General features: G+C 40.5%; 1 protein-coding gene across 2 annotated transcripts in view; it reads left to right on the top strand.

Moving 5' to 3' along the window:
• mettl16 (methyltransferase 16, N6-methyladenosine) overlaps positions 1–19,271 on the top strand; it is a 33,125-nt gene extending 13,854 nt beyond the window's left edge. For both annotated transcript variants that reach the window (XM_073863234.1, XM_055196599.2), the window contains exons 3-10: positions 3,781–3,968; positions 8,040–8,180; positions 8,301–8,413; positions 8,556–8,698; positions 11,394–11,463; positions 12,454–12,543; positions 16,334–16,507; positions 18,569–19,271. In XM_073863234.1, coding sequence (XP_073719335.1) covers positions 3,781–3,968; positions 8,040–8,180; positions 8,301–8,413; positions 8,556–8,698; positions 11,394–11,463; positions 12,454–12,543; positions 16,334–16,507; positions 18,569–19,084 — 1,435 coding nt within the window. In that variant the 3' untranslated portion in view covers positions 19,085–19,271. The remainder of the gene's footprint in view (positions 1–3,780; positions 3,969–8,039; positions 8,181–8,300; positions 8,414–8,555; positions 8,699–11,393; positions 11,464–12,453; positions 12,544–16,333; positions 16,508–18,568) is intronic.
• Positions 19,272–19,610: the final 339 nt, after the last annotated feature.

Genomic DNA, 19,610 nt, shown 5'->3' with positions numbered 1-19,610 from the left:
TTTGTCCTCTGCACACCGATTATGGCCTGACGGGTGCAAGGTCACCCGGCATCATTTACACGCACTGTAAAGAGGATAAACTGCTGGGTCTCCATTATGCCACATTTTCTCCTCTTCGTAAAGTCCACACTATACTCTTTAAGGAGCTCTGTGTATTTACTAGCTACTTTTGTGTGTGGGCTTCATCAGGTAATCCTTTTAAGTGGTTGCTATGGGAACCGTCCATTACATCCATATTCATATTTAATGCCCAAGGTCACATTTTCAAGATTAATAGACTGCATCGAAACATTTGATTAATTTGAGATAATGTGTTAATAAATTATATAGTAATAGAGTTAAATTGGATTTTTCACATGAGTGATATCACAAAAAAAAATTTTGTCTTGTTTTGGGCTCAGTTTTCTGTTGTCAGCAAGCATTAGTCAATGTAGATGGAATATACAGTACTGTGCACCACCACCAGACTTGTTGTTTTAGAAGTTTTAATGTCCATCCATATTTATTTTTCAATCGATTTTATTAGGATACAAACAGAAAATACAGGAAATATGTACAAAAAAAATAAATTTTCAGGACTAAATGTCTTCTTTAGGCGTCGTCTGTGTTTAGTGTCACCTCTCTTGGCACTAAACACATCTTGAGCGTTTTTGAGCAGAATGAAGTAAAGAGACTTATTTCTTTAAAATAAGATGGGATTTAATTTTATTTAGGTTTAAGAGATCCTGCAGTTTCCTGCTATTGCTCAAGTGGAAGGGGAGTTTACCATAAGAACTTGACACATCAGTCAGTTTACATTTTTATACAGTTTTTAATACTACATACACATTTCCTGTATTTTCTGAATGTATTCTTTTAAAGAGACTGAGAAATAATTATATATGATCACTATAACATTGCAAAAACAACAAATCTAATTCTGGCATGGTGGCCTAAGATGTTTGCACAGTACTGTATGTATATACAATTTTTTATGTATATAACACTTAAATACTTTATTTATACATTTTCTAGTGGTAGAGGTTTTATTGCGAAAGGTTTTCAGTTGTTAATTATTTCTCCGTACCTTACTTATGAGGTAAATTGCTGTGAAATAAGCGGAATAATGTACAGACAGGCCGTTGTTATAATAAACCCCTTCAGTTTGATACAAGACCCTCGGCTTCACGAATAACATTGTGTCCTGATCACACTGTCGGGGCTTATTTCTGCTATAACAACAGCCTGTCTGTACATTATCTCTTACTTGACATACATATACATATTTTGATCTGGGTGCTATGACAGGGGAAGATTTGTGAATAATGACTCTGGTTTCTGTCAATTCTTCACATTTTTGACACTTTTGACACAACATTTGTTAGATTAAGTATGATATATGCATGATATATTAGTCTGTCAGTAGTTTCACGTTGGCCCCGGCCACGTGTCTTTAGATTCATTCCTGAATAACATGACAAGGACACACTGTGTTCTTAGCATCCACTGACATCTATTTTTCTCAGACGTTATGAGGATTGCTCTTGTACAGCTCTTTCTAAACCAATGCTCAGCTTGACCATGGACTATGAACTCCCTTCGGGCCACCAACATCTGACATACATTCCCTTGAGTGCAACCACAATACGACTGGAAGTGCTAGAATTATACTTTTTGTGATGTGGTATTATTACAACATAGACTCGCTGCTACCATTTCTGGAATTGTCACATACAGTAGTAGCCAAAAGTAGTATATTAAAGTGCACCTATTGTCCGATTGACATTTTTTCATTTCCTTTGGTGTGTAGGTGTGTATTAGTACATGTTAACGATATGCAAAAGGTACATACCCCAAAGTAAACGATGACGCGAGTTATCGCCTCCAACGTAAATCTCTTTTCGTGGACTACATAAATGCACAGATTGTAGGCAACAGTTTACTTCCTGAGATTGGTGATGTAGACAAGACCGACATTATCATACTTCCTCACGCTTTGACTCACAGCCTGTAAGTTAACTCCTGTTAGCATTGCATTGTGAGCGAATCTTTCAAACAGAGTAAGGAGTGTCACATTTTCTGCTGACATCAGAGGTATTCAGGCCAATAACAACATACCGATTAGCTGGCCAATCAGGGACACAATGCAGGGTTTTCACGTTTTTGTCATTTTGGCCGTGTGGCGCGTCCCCGCTCGAGGTGTGATGCGGGTATGCGCTATTCTCCGAGATGCACTTGACGGCCTTTTGTGCACATTTTTTTTTTTTGACGACCTAGTTAAGGCGGTAGGGTTTCCAAGCTTAGGCGGGCCGCCTTAACTGAAATATGCTGCGGGAAACCCTGCAATGCTTTTCAAATCCGTGCGTTTTTTGGAACTGAGTGAAATCTGGAGCTACAAAAATGTACGGTATGTGGACACTAATGTGTTTTTTAACAATAAACCATGCAAACAAATTGTATTATACCAAATTGTTTTTTTTTTAGCAAGGAAATAGGTGCTCTTTAAAAGAAACTATTTGCTTTTTCATGCTCTCTCAGGTTAAATTAAACTATGAAAATATGAGGTGTATAGTGCAAAATAGACAAAACACTACTTGTAGGGTATTTATTGGACAAAATAATATGAAAAAAAGGTAAACCAAAGTGTATTAGGGAATCCATGGTTTATTTGAATATACAAAACTAAATGTATAAAAAACGAAAAAGGTTATAGGTAACAAAGCATTTAATTTAAACGTTTTTAATATTTGTTGATACTCTTTTCTGGTAATATATTTTGTATTCTTTTCCCTGGGCTGTCTCTATAAACTTTGCACATGTGCTGTGTGTAATTTTTTGCCAAGCCTCCTTAAATTTTTCTCTAAGCCTGAGCTTTAGGTTATAACTCAAACACACCAATGCAACATGCATATCAAATTTTTAATGCATCTTTAATACAATAATGCATAAAGAGCAAATTGTTCAAAGTTGTACATCACTTTGGTGTACTACTGTACAAGATACAGACAATGTGTTGCTGTTTTGCTGAAAAAAAATCTTTCCTTTTGTGGCAGTGCAATTCAGTTTCTGTAATTTTTAGCATTCACTAGCATCTTTATGGGAATACTAGACATCAATGTGCATTGATATCAAAATGTATCGCTTATATCTTCAAATTGAATATCACAGAAAATGGAAGTCTAGTTTGAAGTACTTTCTCCTTTACCCGGTTATGCATACATGACCATTTCAACCCATTATGCCCATTATTTAGAGAGCACATGCTCTCGATAATGTCAGAAAGCCCTTTTGTAGTCTAGGGCTCTTAGGCTTGAGGTGGGGTGCAGGTGTTTTTAAGCTCCCCGCAAATAGCATTTTACACACCATGGCTTCTTCCATGGCACCATAGCCTTGTGTCTCACTTGCACACCTTGCTTTCCTTCGGAGGTGCAAGACACGATCTGCAGCACAGAGCGTTTAATTACATCTATAGAAGTGTGAACATACAAAGACACCCTAATTACACCCATCTCGCCCGCTTCGCTTTTTTCTAATAGCAGAAACGTGACATTTGTGCTGCAAAATGCTTTAAGGTTCACATTGGTGGGAAAGATTTTCCCCCATTGATAATGAGGCTTCTATTTAATAGAACATTTTTTTACTAGTGACAGCTGGTCCTTTATTGCGTCTCGGCATGGACTTTTATTACGATGAGCCCTAATGAATTGAGAGAGGGTATGTGGTGTGATGAATATTAGCTGACCCCTCCTATTCATTCTTTCACTGTTATCTCCCTCCATCTAAACCTCATCCCTCTTACAGGTTGAACTTCAAGGACCCAGAGGCGGTGCGAGCCCTCACCTGCACTTTGCTAAAAGAGGACTTCGGCTTGACCATCGAGATCCCTTTGGAACGGCTCATTCCTACCGTCCCGCTCCGCCTTAACTATATTCACTGGGTGGAGGACCTGATTGGGGGCCAGGGGAACCCACGGAGAGGCATCGACATTGGTATGGCAGAAAACACTTGATGGTATTATCCTGTTAAAGCCATTTAGGGCCAGTGGCACAGTGCTTGGCAGAGCTTTGCTGTACTTTACATATACACACACAGACTGGTAGACCATTAGGATAGTGTTGGCCACCAAATCCTTGAGATACGAGCACTCTGTCCCCTTCCAGCACCATCACGTGGAAATCCTTCCCTAAATGCAGATGGTTGTTTGTCTTATTTCAAAGGGAACTCTAAAAACATCAACAACTGTCCATGTTTACCGTTGTTACCAGAGTGTGTGAGTGATATAGTTGTGCTTCTTCTTATTGGGTTAGATCATAGATTGAAGACCTTTGCCAGTTTCGGGATGAGATTAACTGTGTTAGTGTCACGCGCATGATAAATAGCTTTAAATCTTCTCTTTCATTCAGTAGGCGTGGGGATCATCTTTGTTTAGTTCTGCTAAATTTCAGGCCGGTTTTAAGGCTGGCTGACTGGATAATGGATGAGCGTAGCTGTCTTGCTTCAGTCTAAACGCATTATAAAAGCTGTACGTCACTCTGTCAAGCAGTCAGCTGCACTTCAGATTAACATATATTAATATTTGCTTATAGTGTCACAGTGTTTCCTTGGAATATTATGTTAGTAAACCAATTCTGTTTATAAGTGAAATACAATTTGTTATGTTCTTTCATTTTTTTGTAAATAGTAAAGCCTAGGGGTGCACCGATATATCGGTTGATGATGCTTGCTATGCTTCTCAATAAATTATGGTGAAATGCCGCTACATCCAAAAGCCAGAGGGCGCTCTCTTGCAGAGGCTTAATGTGCGCTGCAGACGAGTAACTATACACACACCATGGATATGTACACTAGATGTCGCATTGGCTACGGCAGTTCATTGGAATGAATGCGTCAAATAGAGCCGCCATCTTGAAACAGGGGAGCACTACATCAGCGTCATTGTAGGCAACAGTGTAACGGAAATAAAATCGTCATGAATGCGATTTTCTAGGTTTTCTTTTGGTTCGTTCCAACAGTCAGACATGCATTTAGCATTGAGTCCAGAAAAAATTTGAATTTTTGATATTATGAAAATCTACTTTTTCTAACTATAATGCATAGTGCTAGTAGGCCTAACATCCATACGCAGCACCAAAGTCCGGCATCGTCCATGAACTCGAAGTTCAGGTGGAGATAGCAGCATTACCTAGCTACTTCCCATGACAAGACCCCTGTTCCAAGATGGCGGCGGTTTTGGCGCATACTTAGAATCTCAAGGCGACATCTAAGCCGTTTCTCAATACCAAGTACGCCAAGTTCGGACTTGTGTCCTTCCTAGTTCGGACTTGCAAGTTCAGACTCGGAAGAACGAACTTCTGACGCGAAATGCATTCTGGGAAACTTCGCTGTCATAAGTCCACACAAGTCTCCTCTGATGCATCCTCGACAAAATGGGCGGATCAAGAACACATCCGGGGATTTTATGTGAACTTGGGCTTGATGCGAACTTTGAATTGGAACAGTACTTGGGCCGCGACTGATGACGTTTCACAAGTCCACAAGAACGCAAGTACAGACAAGAACGCATATTGAGAAACGGCTCTAGTGTATATATCTATGTACCCACACAGCTCCAAGAAATGGCTAAAGGATATAATTATATTGCTGTTCCTCTAACCTTTTCAGGCATTTTCATGATAATAAAGAATATGTGTAATGGATTATGTTTGAGGAGTGTTTTGTTTTTTTCAAATGCATGTTATAAACGACTCAAACTAACAGTGGTTTTAGATCGATATGGACTTACTGATCAAAAGCCGTAGTTTGTGAAATAGCTGTGAATAATATCGGCTGTGTGATTAAGAATATTTATTGGCCACGTATTATTAGTGTATATTGGCATTTATCGGTGCACTCCTAGTAAACCCATCAAAATAAATTATTATGAATTAATAATATTAATCATTTATTATTAGTATTATTATGCAAATTGATTTTACAAACTTAAAGCATTATTGTAGCACATACCGTATATTGTATCATTTAGCAAGTTATCGCGCATCGAGTTTGTTGTCAATACCGTGCAGCTCTTGAAAATGGCAAAATGACTTATGTTAAAGCTAAATTATCCATACACTCATAAAAACTAAGAGACCAATCAAATTTTGGCTTAAGAATTTCTAGATGTATTGTGACCATTTCAGTCCAGTGTCTGTTGAATTTCAACAAAATCAAACCTCGGGAGTGACATAATTCACCCAACAGGAAATGTAAAAGAGCATGACAAGTCCCATGAAAAATTTGACTAAAAATCAGGGTTTTTCCTAAAATACATGTAAAACATTATTTATTTTGTTGTTGCAAATTGAATTTGAACAGAAAACACTGCATCTTTTTTGTTATTTTGACATGTTTTCCAATTTTCAGTAAATAAATGCATTAAAAACATAATTTTTATTATGAATTTGGCAGAAATGTTGTTGGTAGTTGACAGAATGAAACAAAAATGAGAATTTTACTTAACACACACCTATAAATAGTAAATCTGGATAAACTGAAAGGGCCATTGAAATTAATAAATATTTTTTCGGCGGCTGTATATTGGGTAGGTGTTGGCGGTATGACCAAAAAGCTGTTTTCACAACATAAGTAATTCTACTTCATGGTAATTAAATACTGTATTTACAATGATATAGGTATATAGAAACCAAAACCATGTCCACACCACAGGTGCCCCACCTTCTCGGGATTTGTTTGTTGGTCCTTTTGATCTTTGTGTTTTATTTTTCTGTGTGTTGTTTCTTCACTTTCAGTGAGTTACCTTGGTATTAGAGATGCGATGATAAATGGTGATATACACTAATAATACCTGACCGGTAACGATTCTGAATAGCACAGCCGATATTATTCACAGCTATTTCACATACTACGGCTTTTGATCAGTAAGTCCTTATCGATCTGAAATCACTGTTAGTTTGAGTCATTTATAACATGCATTCGAAAAAGCAACACTCATCACACACAATCACTATACATAATCCCTATTATCATGAAAATACCTGAAAAAGTCCGAAGAACAGCAATAAAAAAATGCTTAAGCCATTTCCTGGAGCTGCGTGTGTAATGGTTCTTCTTCTGCGGCCCATATTGAGTTTCTGCACGAGAGCGCCCTCTAGTTTTTGGAAGTGGCGTCATTTCACCATAATTCACTGAGAAGCAAACCAGGCATCATCGGCCGATATATTGGCTTACCCCTGCTTGGTATACACATAATAGAACAATCTGCAATGTTTTCCTTCCACAATGATGTATATACCTTTATACTGTGCCCAGCAATATCATGCAATTGCTAATGTAGAAACCACATACATTATTTGGATAAAGATGAACCTTGAATTGATAAACATATAGTAAAATACATTATTACACGGCACTCTAAAATGCTTGATTCTGATTGGCTAGTTGCGACATTCCGACTGGAATCGTTATTGCGAGTCTTAAACTAATAACACACGAAAACCCAGATGGTACACATCATTTTGACAGGTAAAGTTTGATATAACACAATAATTCAATCTAAATTTGTATTTAAAAACATATATGATATAATATTTACAAATTATTAAACCAAATAGTGTGTTCGTGACTTTTGAACATGTTGTCTTAAAACCAAAAGTAAATGCGTATTTCTCGCAGAATGTCTGCGTTCTTTATAAATGAGCAAATAACACTTTTAAATTCATATTTAATGTTCTTTACCTTACTTATGAGGTAAATAGCCGTGTAATAAGCGGGATAATGACCCTTCAGTGTAAAACAAGATCCTTCGCTTCACATCGGGTCCTGATCACACTGTCGGGGCTAATTTCTGAAATAACAACCTGCTGCCTATACATTATCCCTTACACATTGATGATTCTTTTAACCCAATTCCAAAACTCTGTAGACCTAAAATGATGTTCCTCACTGCGTAATGCATATGTTGATATAAAGGCTCGTTTTGGTAATGAAGGCGGATTGTATTTCATTTGTATTTAAACACTGATGTCTCATGGTGTGATGTGACAGGTTTTGGCTGTGTGCAGGTACCGGCGCCTCCTGTATTTACCCCCTCTTGGGAGCCACTATGAATGGCTGGTTCTTCCTCGCCACAGAGGTAGATGACATCTGCTTTAATTATGCAAAGAAAAACGTTGAGCAAAACCACCTGGCTGAGCTCATTAAAGGTGCGTACGTGTGTCTGTTTGTGCATTAATGCAATACAGGTAGATAGCTTGACAGTAATCTAATATATATGCTATATTTAACCTATTAATGTCACATAAATGTATGTGTGTGTGTTGCAGTGGTGAAGGTGCCCCAGAAGACTCTGCTAATGGATGCACTAAAGGAAGAGTGCATCGTTTATGATTTCTGCATGTGCAACCCTCCTTTCTTCGCTAACCAGTTGGAAGCAAAGGTATATTGAGAGCTAGTCTTTAAACAGACAGTCTAAACAGGAGCTATACAGCCCCCGGGCTGTTTTCCAGCGATATCTGTCTTTGTGCACATGACAATAGCTGTTATTTGTTTTCTCCAATCTTTTCTGGTTCCTCCATCAGGGGGTGAATTCGAGAAACTCCCGCAGACCTCCGCCCAGCTCCGTCAACACAGGGGGGGTGACTGAGATCATGGCTGAGGGTGGAGAATTGGAGTTCGTGAAAAGGATCATCCATGACAGTCTGCAGCTAAAGAAAAGGCTTAGGTCATACACATAAAATACATTAAAGACCATGCAAATGAATTTATATGCAGTATATTTTAGGAATAGTGTTAGTAATTTGTCATCATCAGGGTTTCCCTCAGAAAATTTCTTAGTTAAGGTGGTAGGGTTATAAAACGTAATTTTGAAGAAACTATGACAAAAATGAACACATACTAGATTATTAATGAACTACATGTTTTTACCTCTAAGGGGAATAGCTGCGTGATGAAGTGAAACTAAAGGGTTAATAAACACAAACTAAAGGAGATGTTGTAGGACGTCTGGCGAATGATGATAGATAGCGCAAAAATTTTAAAAACTGATAATTTCCCATTATTGATCACATTATCTTAATGGAGTGTAACTACTGTAGCATGTAAATAATGCACATAAATAAAGTGAGCAAGAGCGCTCAACAATTATATCTAATCAACAGGCATGTGAAACCTTGCTAGCAGGTTGCTCAAACAACAAAATCACCAGCTAACTTACTTTAAAATTGCAAGAACTATAGACTAATACAATAACAGGCTTAAACCCCAAAACAAGTTCACTTACAGTTCTCACGGACACGCGTTTTATCAACTGGCTATCCTCCAGACATGACGGAGCACGTCTTATCTCATTTTGGCCGTGTGGTGCACGCTTGCGGTGTGAAGCACGTCCACGCTATTCTCAAGGATGTTTTATCAACTGGCTAGTTATCTTTCAGACAGTGATGGTCCGGACCACGTCTTCCTCATTTCGGCTGTGTCCCCGCTCGCGGTGTGATGCACGTACGTGCTATTCTCCGAGATGCACTTGACGGCCTTTTGTGCAGCGTTTTTTTTGGGATGACCTATTTAAGGCGGTAGGGTTTCCAAGCTTAGGCGGGCCGCCTTAACTGAAATGTGCTGCGGGAAACCCTGCATCATTTATGGGAGAGTGGGGTACGTTGTCACACTGTTTAACATTTACTGAGCACCATAAATCACAATGGTATAAATACGAAATGAAAAGGTAGTCTTGGGCACATATGTTGTATTCATTACATTTTCATATGTCAAACCTTAATTTATTCACAGGAAATGTGTAAGTTTAGCCAATCAAGCACAGTTATGGGCCGATACTGTTAATCTCAAAACTGTATTTTGGCCAAATTATTGGTTCGCCACTTGAGAATCTATGATCAGTCTAATGAGAAAGGAATACACAGATCTGTGTGTCCATATTTGCTGGAAGTGTTTGGTGCTGAGAGCCACGGAGAGTAAAACGGCCATGCTAATAAAAGGGGCAGGGCAGATGGATGTTACGATGGATCTGTCACCCAGAGTTTTTGTAATTAATTGACAGGCAAAGTAAATAATTACCCCGGGCAGTATCCGGGCCGCCCGACGGGAGCAGCTGTGTATGTGTGGGGCAGACGGTAAGCCCCCCGTGCCAGGACTGTCAGTAGAGCACTGGAGTGAGTCGTGTGGGAGGGGCAACAAAGCAGCCAACATTAGGCCTGATTAACCATGTCATGCGATAAACCCCAAGAGGAAGGACTGGTTGGTGGTCTCTGTGTGTGTGTGTACATGTGGATAGAAAAGGGTAACGGGGCAGATTGGAAGATTTTTATTATTTTTACAGATGTATTGTTAAATCTTTGAGGGGGTTTTGTGTGTCTTCTGCTTGTGTTGAGAATTGACTGGTTTCCACAGGGGAAGCTGGGCACTGTTCCATCTCGCTGTGTTACCAGCTCCTCATGGGTTTAGTCTATGCAAGCAGACCGTCCCAAAAGCATTTCACTGTGTGTGTGATTCGGCAGGAGCCCGCAGAGTCAGCCAGGCATTCTGATTGGTCCTCCGAGATACTCTCTTCCTCTACAGATCTGTAATTAGTGCCAGTCTTTCTCCGGCCCCTCCTTTCTCACACTCATCCTAAATAAAACTCTGATTTCTCCTTGTGCCAAACAGTCTGTGCTATTGAAATCCTAATTGTTACAACTTCCTTCTAAGTAAGGGCCTGATGAATAAAAAGAATCTGTAAAGACCCCCTTTTAGGTTTGATGGGTAATGGAGCACCACGGTACTAGCTGAACTTGCCATGTGCTGGGCTGTACAGACTGAGCATTAAAGAACATGTGTGGATATTAGGTTCTTTAATATTTTATATTACAAAAGGAAATGATTGTCAGGCCCCTGAGGCTCCATATGCCATCAGATGTGTGTTCATCTGCACTTCGTTGCTCCTGCGGTACGACTGGGGTGCGTTTAAATTGACCACATCCCTGTCAAAACGTCATTTAATACTTGATGGATAAAATTGTTGAATATTCTGTTTAATGTGGAAGGACATCACAGAATTAAAATGGGTTACAAATGGAGTTTTATGTTGATTGTATCTGAAAATCCAGGACTGTAAAATTGGGCTTGGGCACCAATCAATTATAGATTTTCCTCTTGCTGTGTTCTCGCTGCCTAATGAGGGCTCATCTTTTTTTATGATGGCGGATAGGCATTGATTTTTGTATCAAGTGTAACTTCAAAGCTCCCTGTCAAAGTGGGTTTTAAATCAAAGATTCAGCCTTAAATTTCTTCATTGAAAAGCAAGTAGCCATACCGGCTGTTTTCACAGAGAGTGGCCATAATCAGTTCATAGTTCTATAACCCTGCAGCTTATTTGATGTTTTCCAATAGGTTTGGTTTCACAACCACTTTTATCACGATTACAGGTGGTACAGTTGCATGCTGGGAAAGAAGTGCAGCCTGGCGCCTTTGAAAGACGAGCTGCGGAAACAAGGGGTGAGTTTTGCTTCCACCATTGTGTGTGTGTGATTGCCCCAAAGATTTCAACAGATAAATGAGTGGGCGTTGCCCTGAGACTCCAGGTTAATTGGTCCTAACTAGTTTCACTAGCATGGCCTAAAAAATGCCCCACGACAGGGAGCACTAATGGAGAAGATTTCATTAGCTCATTAGACATCATTAGCTTACCATCACCCATCCATGCTGCGATTTTCCCCCGGCCCATCTCGATTACCTTTGCCTGCATCTGGACAGTCAAAACTCTGATATCTGTGAATGAAAGACATTCGCTTTGCTCACAGGTTATTAGTCTGATGTCAGTCTCAGTCCCGATGTGTCGCTCTTCTCATCTGAAGGTGTCAGAGTGCTGTCACCCCTCATTAGATTCATTGTGCTCCTGGCTTATGATCAGCACAAAGGGCTCCTTCCTCTTCTCACCACTATGGTTGTAATTATTATGCTAATGAGATTCTTACATTCTCATTTGCAACCGTCCCCTCACTTTTCCCTCGTGTTTTCTCTCCTTTCATCTGTTGTTTGACTGCCCTGAGGCTGCAGAGGTCAAACTTGAGTTATTTATTTGAGGAGCAGGGCATTGGAAGGGTGCGGTGGTTATGTGTTGTTCACCTCCAGTGCCCATGTATGATGTATCTGTGTTTAGACACACCTTCTGCTGTGTGAATGGCAGGTTTGTGTCTGTTTAGACCCCAGGGAGGGTCACATGTCGGTTATACACAGTGCACATATACAGTTTTACATGTAATCTCTGTAATTTGCCATTATTTTCTAAAAAGCCCTCATTCCCTTCATTTTTTTGTCTCTATAGATTTAAAGCATTATAAAGATAATTTATACAGTAGCCTATTTTTGTCAAATATTCATTATTGTAGCATTTGTTGTGCTTTGAATATTAAATACTAATTGTAATCTTTTTATATGGCATTTTGAATCACCTAACACATTTGTTTATCTTTTGCTCTCTTGTAGGTGTCCAAAGTCACACATACAGAGTTCTGTCAAGGTCGGACCATGCGCTGGGCCCTGGCATGGAGTTTCTATGACGACGTACCTGTGCCTGTAAGCTATGAGCATGGTGTGACCAAACTAAGATGTGCTCTGCCTTAGAGGGAGTAAAGTTTGCCTGCAGTCAGAGGAGAACTTTACCTGGGTTTACAGTCAAAGGAGAGTGTCTGATTTGGTTTACAGTCAGATGAAAGCATCTGTCTGGGTTTACAGTCGGAGAAGAGTGTCTGCCTGTTTTGACAGTGGGAGGAAAGCGTCTGCCTGGGTTTACAGTCAGAGGAACCAAGCATCTACCTTGATTTACAGTCAAAAGGAACCAAGCGTCTACCTTGGTTTACAGTCAGATGAGAGAGTTTGCCTTGGCTTACAGTCAGAGGAGAGCATCTGTCTGGGTTTACAGTAGGGGGAAAGCGTCTGTCCGGGTTTACAATCGAAGGAAAGCATCTGCCTGTGTTTACAGTCAGAGGAAAGCGTCTGCATTGGTTTACAGTCAGATGAGAGCATCTGCCTTGGCTTACAGTCGAAGGAGAGCGTATTTCTGGGTTTACAGTCGGAGGAGGGTCTGTCTGGGTTTATAGTCGGAAAAGAGCATCTTCTTGAATTTAAAATTAAAAGAGAGTGTCTGCCTTCGTTTACAGTCGGAGGAGAACTTTACCTGGGTTTACAGTCGAAGGAGAGTGTCTGCCTGGGTTTACAGTCGGGGGGAAAAGCATCTACCTGGGTTTACAGTGGGAGGAAAGTGTCTGCCTGGGTTTACAGTCAGATGAGAGCATTTGCTTTGGTTTACAGTCGGATGCAAGCATCTACCTGGGTTTACAGTGGGAGGAAAGTGTCTGCCTGGGTTTACAGTCAGAGGAACCAAGCGTCTACCTTGGTTTACAGTTGGAGGAAAGTGTCTGCATTGGTTTACAGTCGGATGAGAGCATCTGCCTCGGTTTACAGTCGGATGAGAGCGTCTGCCTTGGTTTACAGTCGGATGAGAGCGTCTGCCTCGGTTTACAGTCGGATGAGAGCGTCTGCCTTGGTTTACAGTCGGATGAGAGGGTCTGCCTTGGTTTACAGTCTGAGAGGAACCAAGTGTCTACCTTGGTTTACAGTCAGAGGAAAGTCTCTGCATTGGTTTACAGTCAGATGAGAGCGTCTGCCTTGGTTTACAGTCGGATGAGAGTTAGAGGAACCAAGCGTCTACATTGGTTAACAGTCAGAGGAAAGTCTCTGCATTGGTTTACAGTCAGATGAGAGCGTCTGCCTTGGTTTACAGTCGGATGAGAGTTAGAGGAACCAAGCGTCTACATTGGTTAACAGTCAGAGGAAAGTCTCTGCATTGGTTTACAGTCAGATGAGAGCGTCTGCCTTGGTTTACAGTCAGATGAGAGCGTCTGCCTGGGTTTACAGTGGGAGGAAAGCGTCTGCCTGGGTTTACAGTCAGAGGAACCAAGCATCTACCTTGGTTTACAGTCAGATGAGAGCGTCTGCCTTGGTTTACAATCAGATGAGAGCCCCTGCCTTGGCTTACAGTCGGAGGAGAGCGTCTGCCTGGGTTTACAGTCGGAGGAGAGCGTCTGTCTGGATTTACAGTTGGAGGGGAGTGTCTGATATGGTTTATACTCCAAAGAGAGCATCTGTCTGGGTTTACAGTTGGAGGAGTCTCTGCCTTGGTTTGCAGTCAGAGGACAGGGTCTGCGCTAGTTTACAGTCGTAGGAAAGTGCCTGCCTTAGTTTACAGTCAGAGGAGAGCGTCTGCCTTAATTTAAAGTCAGTGAATCCTGTAACCCATGTACCCTTGGCAGCAGAGACAGTCTGTTTGATGTGTTTGTGTATGGATTCACACAGGGAAAGCAACACCTGCTGAATATTCACTGGGCTTTGGCCTCTTGTAAATAATGCATCTTCAGCTCATTCCATTAGACTCAGTTGACCTGCTTCCAGAGGCACAGGCACCTCCTTCAGACGGCGTTTCGTAGCAACAGTTGCCCGGGCAGGGTAAAAGTGAGACATAGTCAGACATTTTAAAGGCATAAAGAAAAACGAGCAAAAGCAAAGGAGGTGAAAAGAATGATAGGTTTGTGGGATAGAAAATGGGGAGGTGAGTTGATTTGTTATGGTCTTTTAGGAGAAACCCCCAGGTCCCTGATGCTTTTCTCCTAACAAGCACTTGAGCAGAAAGATTGCCCTACATATCTGTCTGCGAGCCACTCCACCTCCCTTCCACCCCTCTGCCAGCATGCTGCAGATATCTCACATGCAGGTCTGGAGCTGTGTGAACATGTCTAGGTTGGGCTGGTATTGGCGCATGTCCGCATCTTCATATTGCTTTAGCTTTTCTATTTACTCTATTTTGCTGTCTCTGTACTACCCAGGCTTTTCTCCTGCTTTGTGTGTCCATTTTGTCCCCCTGAAGCCAGCTGAGCCCCATTAACAGAAGCCAGATCAATCTTTTTGACAGTTAGGTCTTCAATCTAGACATGAAACGTGTTGCAGGAGAGGCGGGGGGGAGACGAGAGCTCTCAAAAGAAAAAAGGCTTTTGAAAAGGGACTACTGTATCAAAAGCACGTCTGAGACATGAAACTGGATTTACAGTAGGGGGCGGAGACTGAAAGGTCAAAAGTCAGGAGGCTGCAGTGCTGACAGGAAGCAGGAATGGGGAACGGAATAAGCCCAGCATCCAAGGACAACCGCTGAACATTCTCCCACTCATCTGCTTGTGTTCAATAATTGAATAATGACCTTTCAGCTTAGTCTCGGTGTGGTGAAAATCTCTCTTGATTTAAGTGTTTAAAAGCAGGACACTCTAGATGCACAAAGATGCTGTTTTATGAATGTACTTGGATGGTTTCGAGCAAATGTGTCTTCGATAAATAATGGACAGAGGAGAGGGTTATAATTCAGTGTGAGGAGGGGCTGGCAGCAATGCATTTATCTAATTAAAACTGATCGAAATTAATTGAGAGTACAGATCCCCACCTGTCTGTCTTCACTCATTATGTGCTCAACACAAATACACACAATGGGCAGAAGTGCTTTAAGCCTTGTTGTAGCACAACTTGATCTGATAAACACTGAGACAATACACTATAGTTTCGCCAATTCATCACATTGTTTGTCACAAACCACAATATTCTGTACTATTCATCTCAATGTGAGTAAGAGCGCAAAAGGTCACAAATTAGATCCATGGGAACACACACAATGATAAAATGTATATCTTGTAATGCACTGTAGGTTTCTTTAGATAAACGCATTTGCCAAATGAAAAAATGTAAATGAAATGTATTGGGCAGAGTATGTGGAGCTCAAAGTTAGAAAATTGTGCCCTCTTGTGTTGGAGCAGAATCAGATGCACAAGGAGCTGCCTTAATGTTACATCTGTTAATGTATTGCTTGCTGCTCAGACATTACACATTCAAAGAAGCAGTTGTTTTGACACGATAACTATGCATGGTTAAATTACTCAACATAGTTACCTATAGAGGTATATATGTAGTTTTAGCAAATTTAATGGTTTACACTAGACTAAATGATATGTATTAGACTAAGCCTTGTTCTATTAGACTGCTGGGGTGCAAATATGGTTTGGATGTGCTGTGTTTTTCAATCCGTTGGTTCTGGATGACTTATGTTTATCTGGCCTAACAACAGATGCTTTGTCACAGAAGGATAGACAGCATCTGGTTGCATTATGCGTTGCTGCCCTCTATTGCCCATATGTGGGTAACCCTTGTTTTGTAACAATTTTATTATGTTTAATATTAAAGTATACACACAGGCTGCTAACGTGCAGTATTGCAACCTAAGAAGTGTTGTCACTCCATAGAAAGTAATCACTTGCTGGATCTCTTTTAGTCTCCCCCATGTAAGAAGAGGAAACTGGAGAAGGCCCGTAAGCCCCTCACCTTCACTGTGCTGAAGCCCACTGTGGCAGAACTGCAGACCCAGGCATCCAGTATTGGCTGCACAGACCCCAGCCCCACAGAAAGTGTCTGTGCCTGGCTGGAAAAGATATTGACAGACCTGAAGGTGAGCAGAATGGAAAAATTGACACTTTTATATAGTTTCACACAGCTTGGTGAAGTAAAATAGAAACGGCTCTTATAAAAAGCTTTTTAGCCCAAATGGCACACAGCACATGCAAGTAGTCAGATCTGGGTTAAAGGTTCACCCAAAAATTATTCTGTCATTTATTCACCCTCATGTTGAGAGACTTTATTCTGTTGAACACACAAAAAAGATATTTTGATAAATGATGTTAGCCATTTAGTTGATGGTACCCGTAGTAGATCAAACAAATACTATGAAAGTCAGTGGGTACCATTAACTGTGTGCTTACAATCAATTATCCAAATATCTTATTTTGTGTTCAAAAGAATAAAGGAACTCATACAACATTTTTTTTTCTATCCCTTTAACTCATGCACCGCCAGCCATTTTTTGAAAAGTTGCCCTCCAGCATTTTTTGTGATTTTCACAAAGTGCCTTTCATGAAAATTTTCTTTAAAAAAATATAAAAATATTAGCCTACAAATATATCAAATGAAAGAACAGACCCTCTGCCTTTAAACAAACAATAAACAAACAAACAAAAAAAATGGGAAAAAATTTTTCATCCTATTTATATTTTTTTTCTATGCTTATAAACTCTGAAATATGGGTATTTTTCTTTAAAAAATATTTTTTTTAGCAAAAAGCTCAAATAATTGCATTTTTGTGAAGGAATTTTGTTAAAGATCAGATTCAGAACGATTATCAAAACATACACAGAGTTTAAAATGAGTAAATAACGTTTTGGCTTCAGTTTTTTTCATAAATTGGGTAAGTGCGGTATTGCAGATTAAAGGTATTGCGGATGGATTTTCTTTTTCCCGGGTGGATCATCAAGACTATTGGTCCTCCTAGTTGTCAATCAGGAGTGTTGCGCAATTGCATTTTTTTTTTTAAAAGTGGAGAAGGCAGTTCTTTTCTAAAATTTGAGAAAATCCTCCGCTACACCTTTAACATAAAAATTAATCAGGAACACGTTTTTTTATACAAATGTTTTGTCTTAAAGGCGGAGTCCATGATGTTTGAAAGCCAATGTTGATATTTGAAATCACCTAAACAAACACGCCCCTACCCCAATAGAATCTGGACCTTCTGTTGATAGATCCGCCCCACACATACGCAATCCGGCATTTTATTTGATTTGATTGGCTATAAGTGTGTTTTGGTAGACGGCCCGTCTAATTTTCCAAAGCGTTTTTCAAACATCGTGGACTCCGCCTTTAATTGGCAAGTTAAAGGAATAGTCTACTTATTTTCAATATTAAAATATGTTATTACCTTAACTAAGAACTGTTGATACATCCCTCTATCATCTGTGTGCGTGCACGTAAGCGCTGGAGCGCGCTGCAACGCTTCGATAGCATTTAGCTTAGCCCCATTCATTCAATGGTACCAATCAGACATAAAGTTAGAAGTGACCAAACACATCAACGTTTTTCCTATTTAAGACGAGTAGTTATACGAGCAAGTTTGGTGGTACAAAATAAAACGTAGCGCTTTTCTAAGCGGATTTAAGGGAGGGGCTACATTTTGTGGCGTAATAGCGCTTTTGGGAGTACTTCAACTCACCTAAAAAGTCCGCTCCCCTTCTCACTCTTATAATGGGAGAGGGAGGGTGTTACTGCGCCGAGTCGAAGTACTCCCAAAAGTGCTATTATGCCATAAAATATAGTTCCTCTTTTAAATCCGCTTAGAAAAGCGCTACGTTTTATTTTGTACCACCAAACTTGCCCGCACAACCACTCCTCTAAACAGGAAAAACGTTGATGTGTTTGGTCACTTCCAACCCCATCCCCAAATGGTACAATTGAATGAATGGGGCTAAGCTAAATGCTATCGAAGCGTCGCAGCGCGCTCCGGCGCTTACGTGCACGCACACAGATGATAGAGGGATGTATCAACAGTTCTTGGTTAGGGTAATAACATATTTTAATGTTGAAAATGAGTAGACTATTCCTTTAACTCGTCTATGGCGGGGAAAGAGTTAAGAACATTTACAAAAAAAATGCAACCGACTCTCTTTTGTGCTCTTGTCTGCAGGTGCTTCATAAGCGTGTACCTTGCGGAGAGGCGGAGCTTAGCCTCTTCCTGACAGCGGTGGAGAACACCTGGGTCCATGCACGGCAGAAGAGACGAGAACAGGGTCGGCACCTCCGGGAGCTCCCCAGAGCGCAACCTCCCTCCAGCAGGGATACCACTGCTCCATCTGCCTCCAGCACAGACACTCTGCCACCAACCCCAGAGGAAACATCAGCAGAGAACAGCACTGATCCTCAACACAGCAACGGGAAAGAAACTGATGAACAGCACCAACCAGAGAAACATGCTGGTGTCCCAATGGAATCAACCTCCAAAGAGGAGGCGCCCATTAGCTGTCCTCAAAACACTGAGGCGGTACAACAATTCCTCTTTAAGTGCTTGGTGAACGTGAAGGTGGAGGAGAATGATGTGGTGGTGGAGATGCATTGGGTTGAGGGGCGAAATAAAGATCTGATGAATCAGCTCTGCACATGCTTGAAGAACTCCCTCTTCAGACAGGTAGCCAAGCCCACCTAACCTCCCTATGGGCTGTGTTCTGTTAAACCTTCACCACATATAACCCCAGCCATTCTGCTGTGAACAATATTACTGCTAAAGCTGCTAAGTTCCAAAACCCACAGATATTTTTTTATTTGCCACGAACAATGCTGTTTTCAGCCAAGTTTAACATTTTGCTACGTTTGTAATAAACTTGTTTTAAGTATGTCTGTTTAGTGTCTTTTTTGCCTAAAAGTGTATCCACTATTTAGATATTTTACTTCATTAATGATAATCAGTAGATTTTTTTAATTACAACTTATTAGGAGTTTGCATAACCTTACTGCAACTACTTTGCTGAAGTTTTATTTATGCATTGCATTCTCAAGTACCTTTAGCATTTAAAAAATTCGCTTGACCTTTTTAAGCTTTTGAGCCTAAAAAAGAGGAAACAGCATCCTGCTTTTACACATTCAGGAAAAAAGGTCCTCTTTGACTCCCCAGACAAAAAAGTATTTGGAATAGCGGTCTGCCTCCAGAAATAGTAGTCCAAAAACAGTTGTTG

The sequence above is a fragment of the Misgurnus anguillicaudatus genome, chromosome 24 (genome assembly GCF_027580225.2).
Source record: "Misgurnus anguillicaudatus chromosome 24, ASM2758022v2, whole genome shotgun sequence".
Classification (NCBI taxonomy): domain Eukaryota; kingdom Metazoa; phylum Chordata; class Actinopteri; order Cypriniformes; family Cobitidae; genus Misgurnus; species Misgurnus anguillicaudatus.
This window is presented reverse-complemented; position numbering and strand designations above follow the sequence as displayed.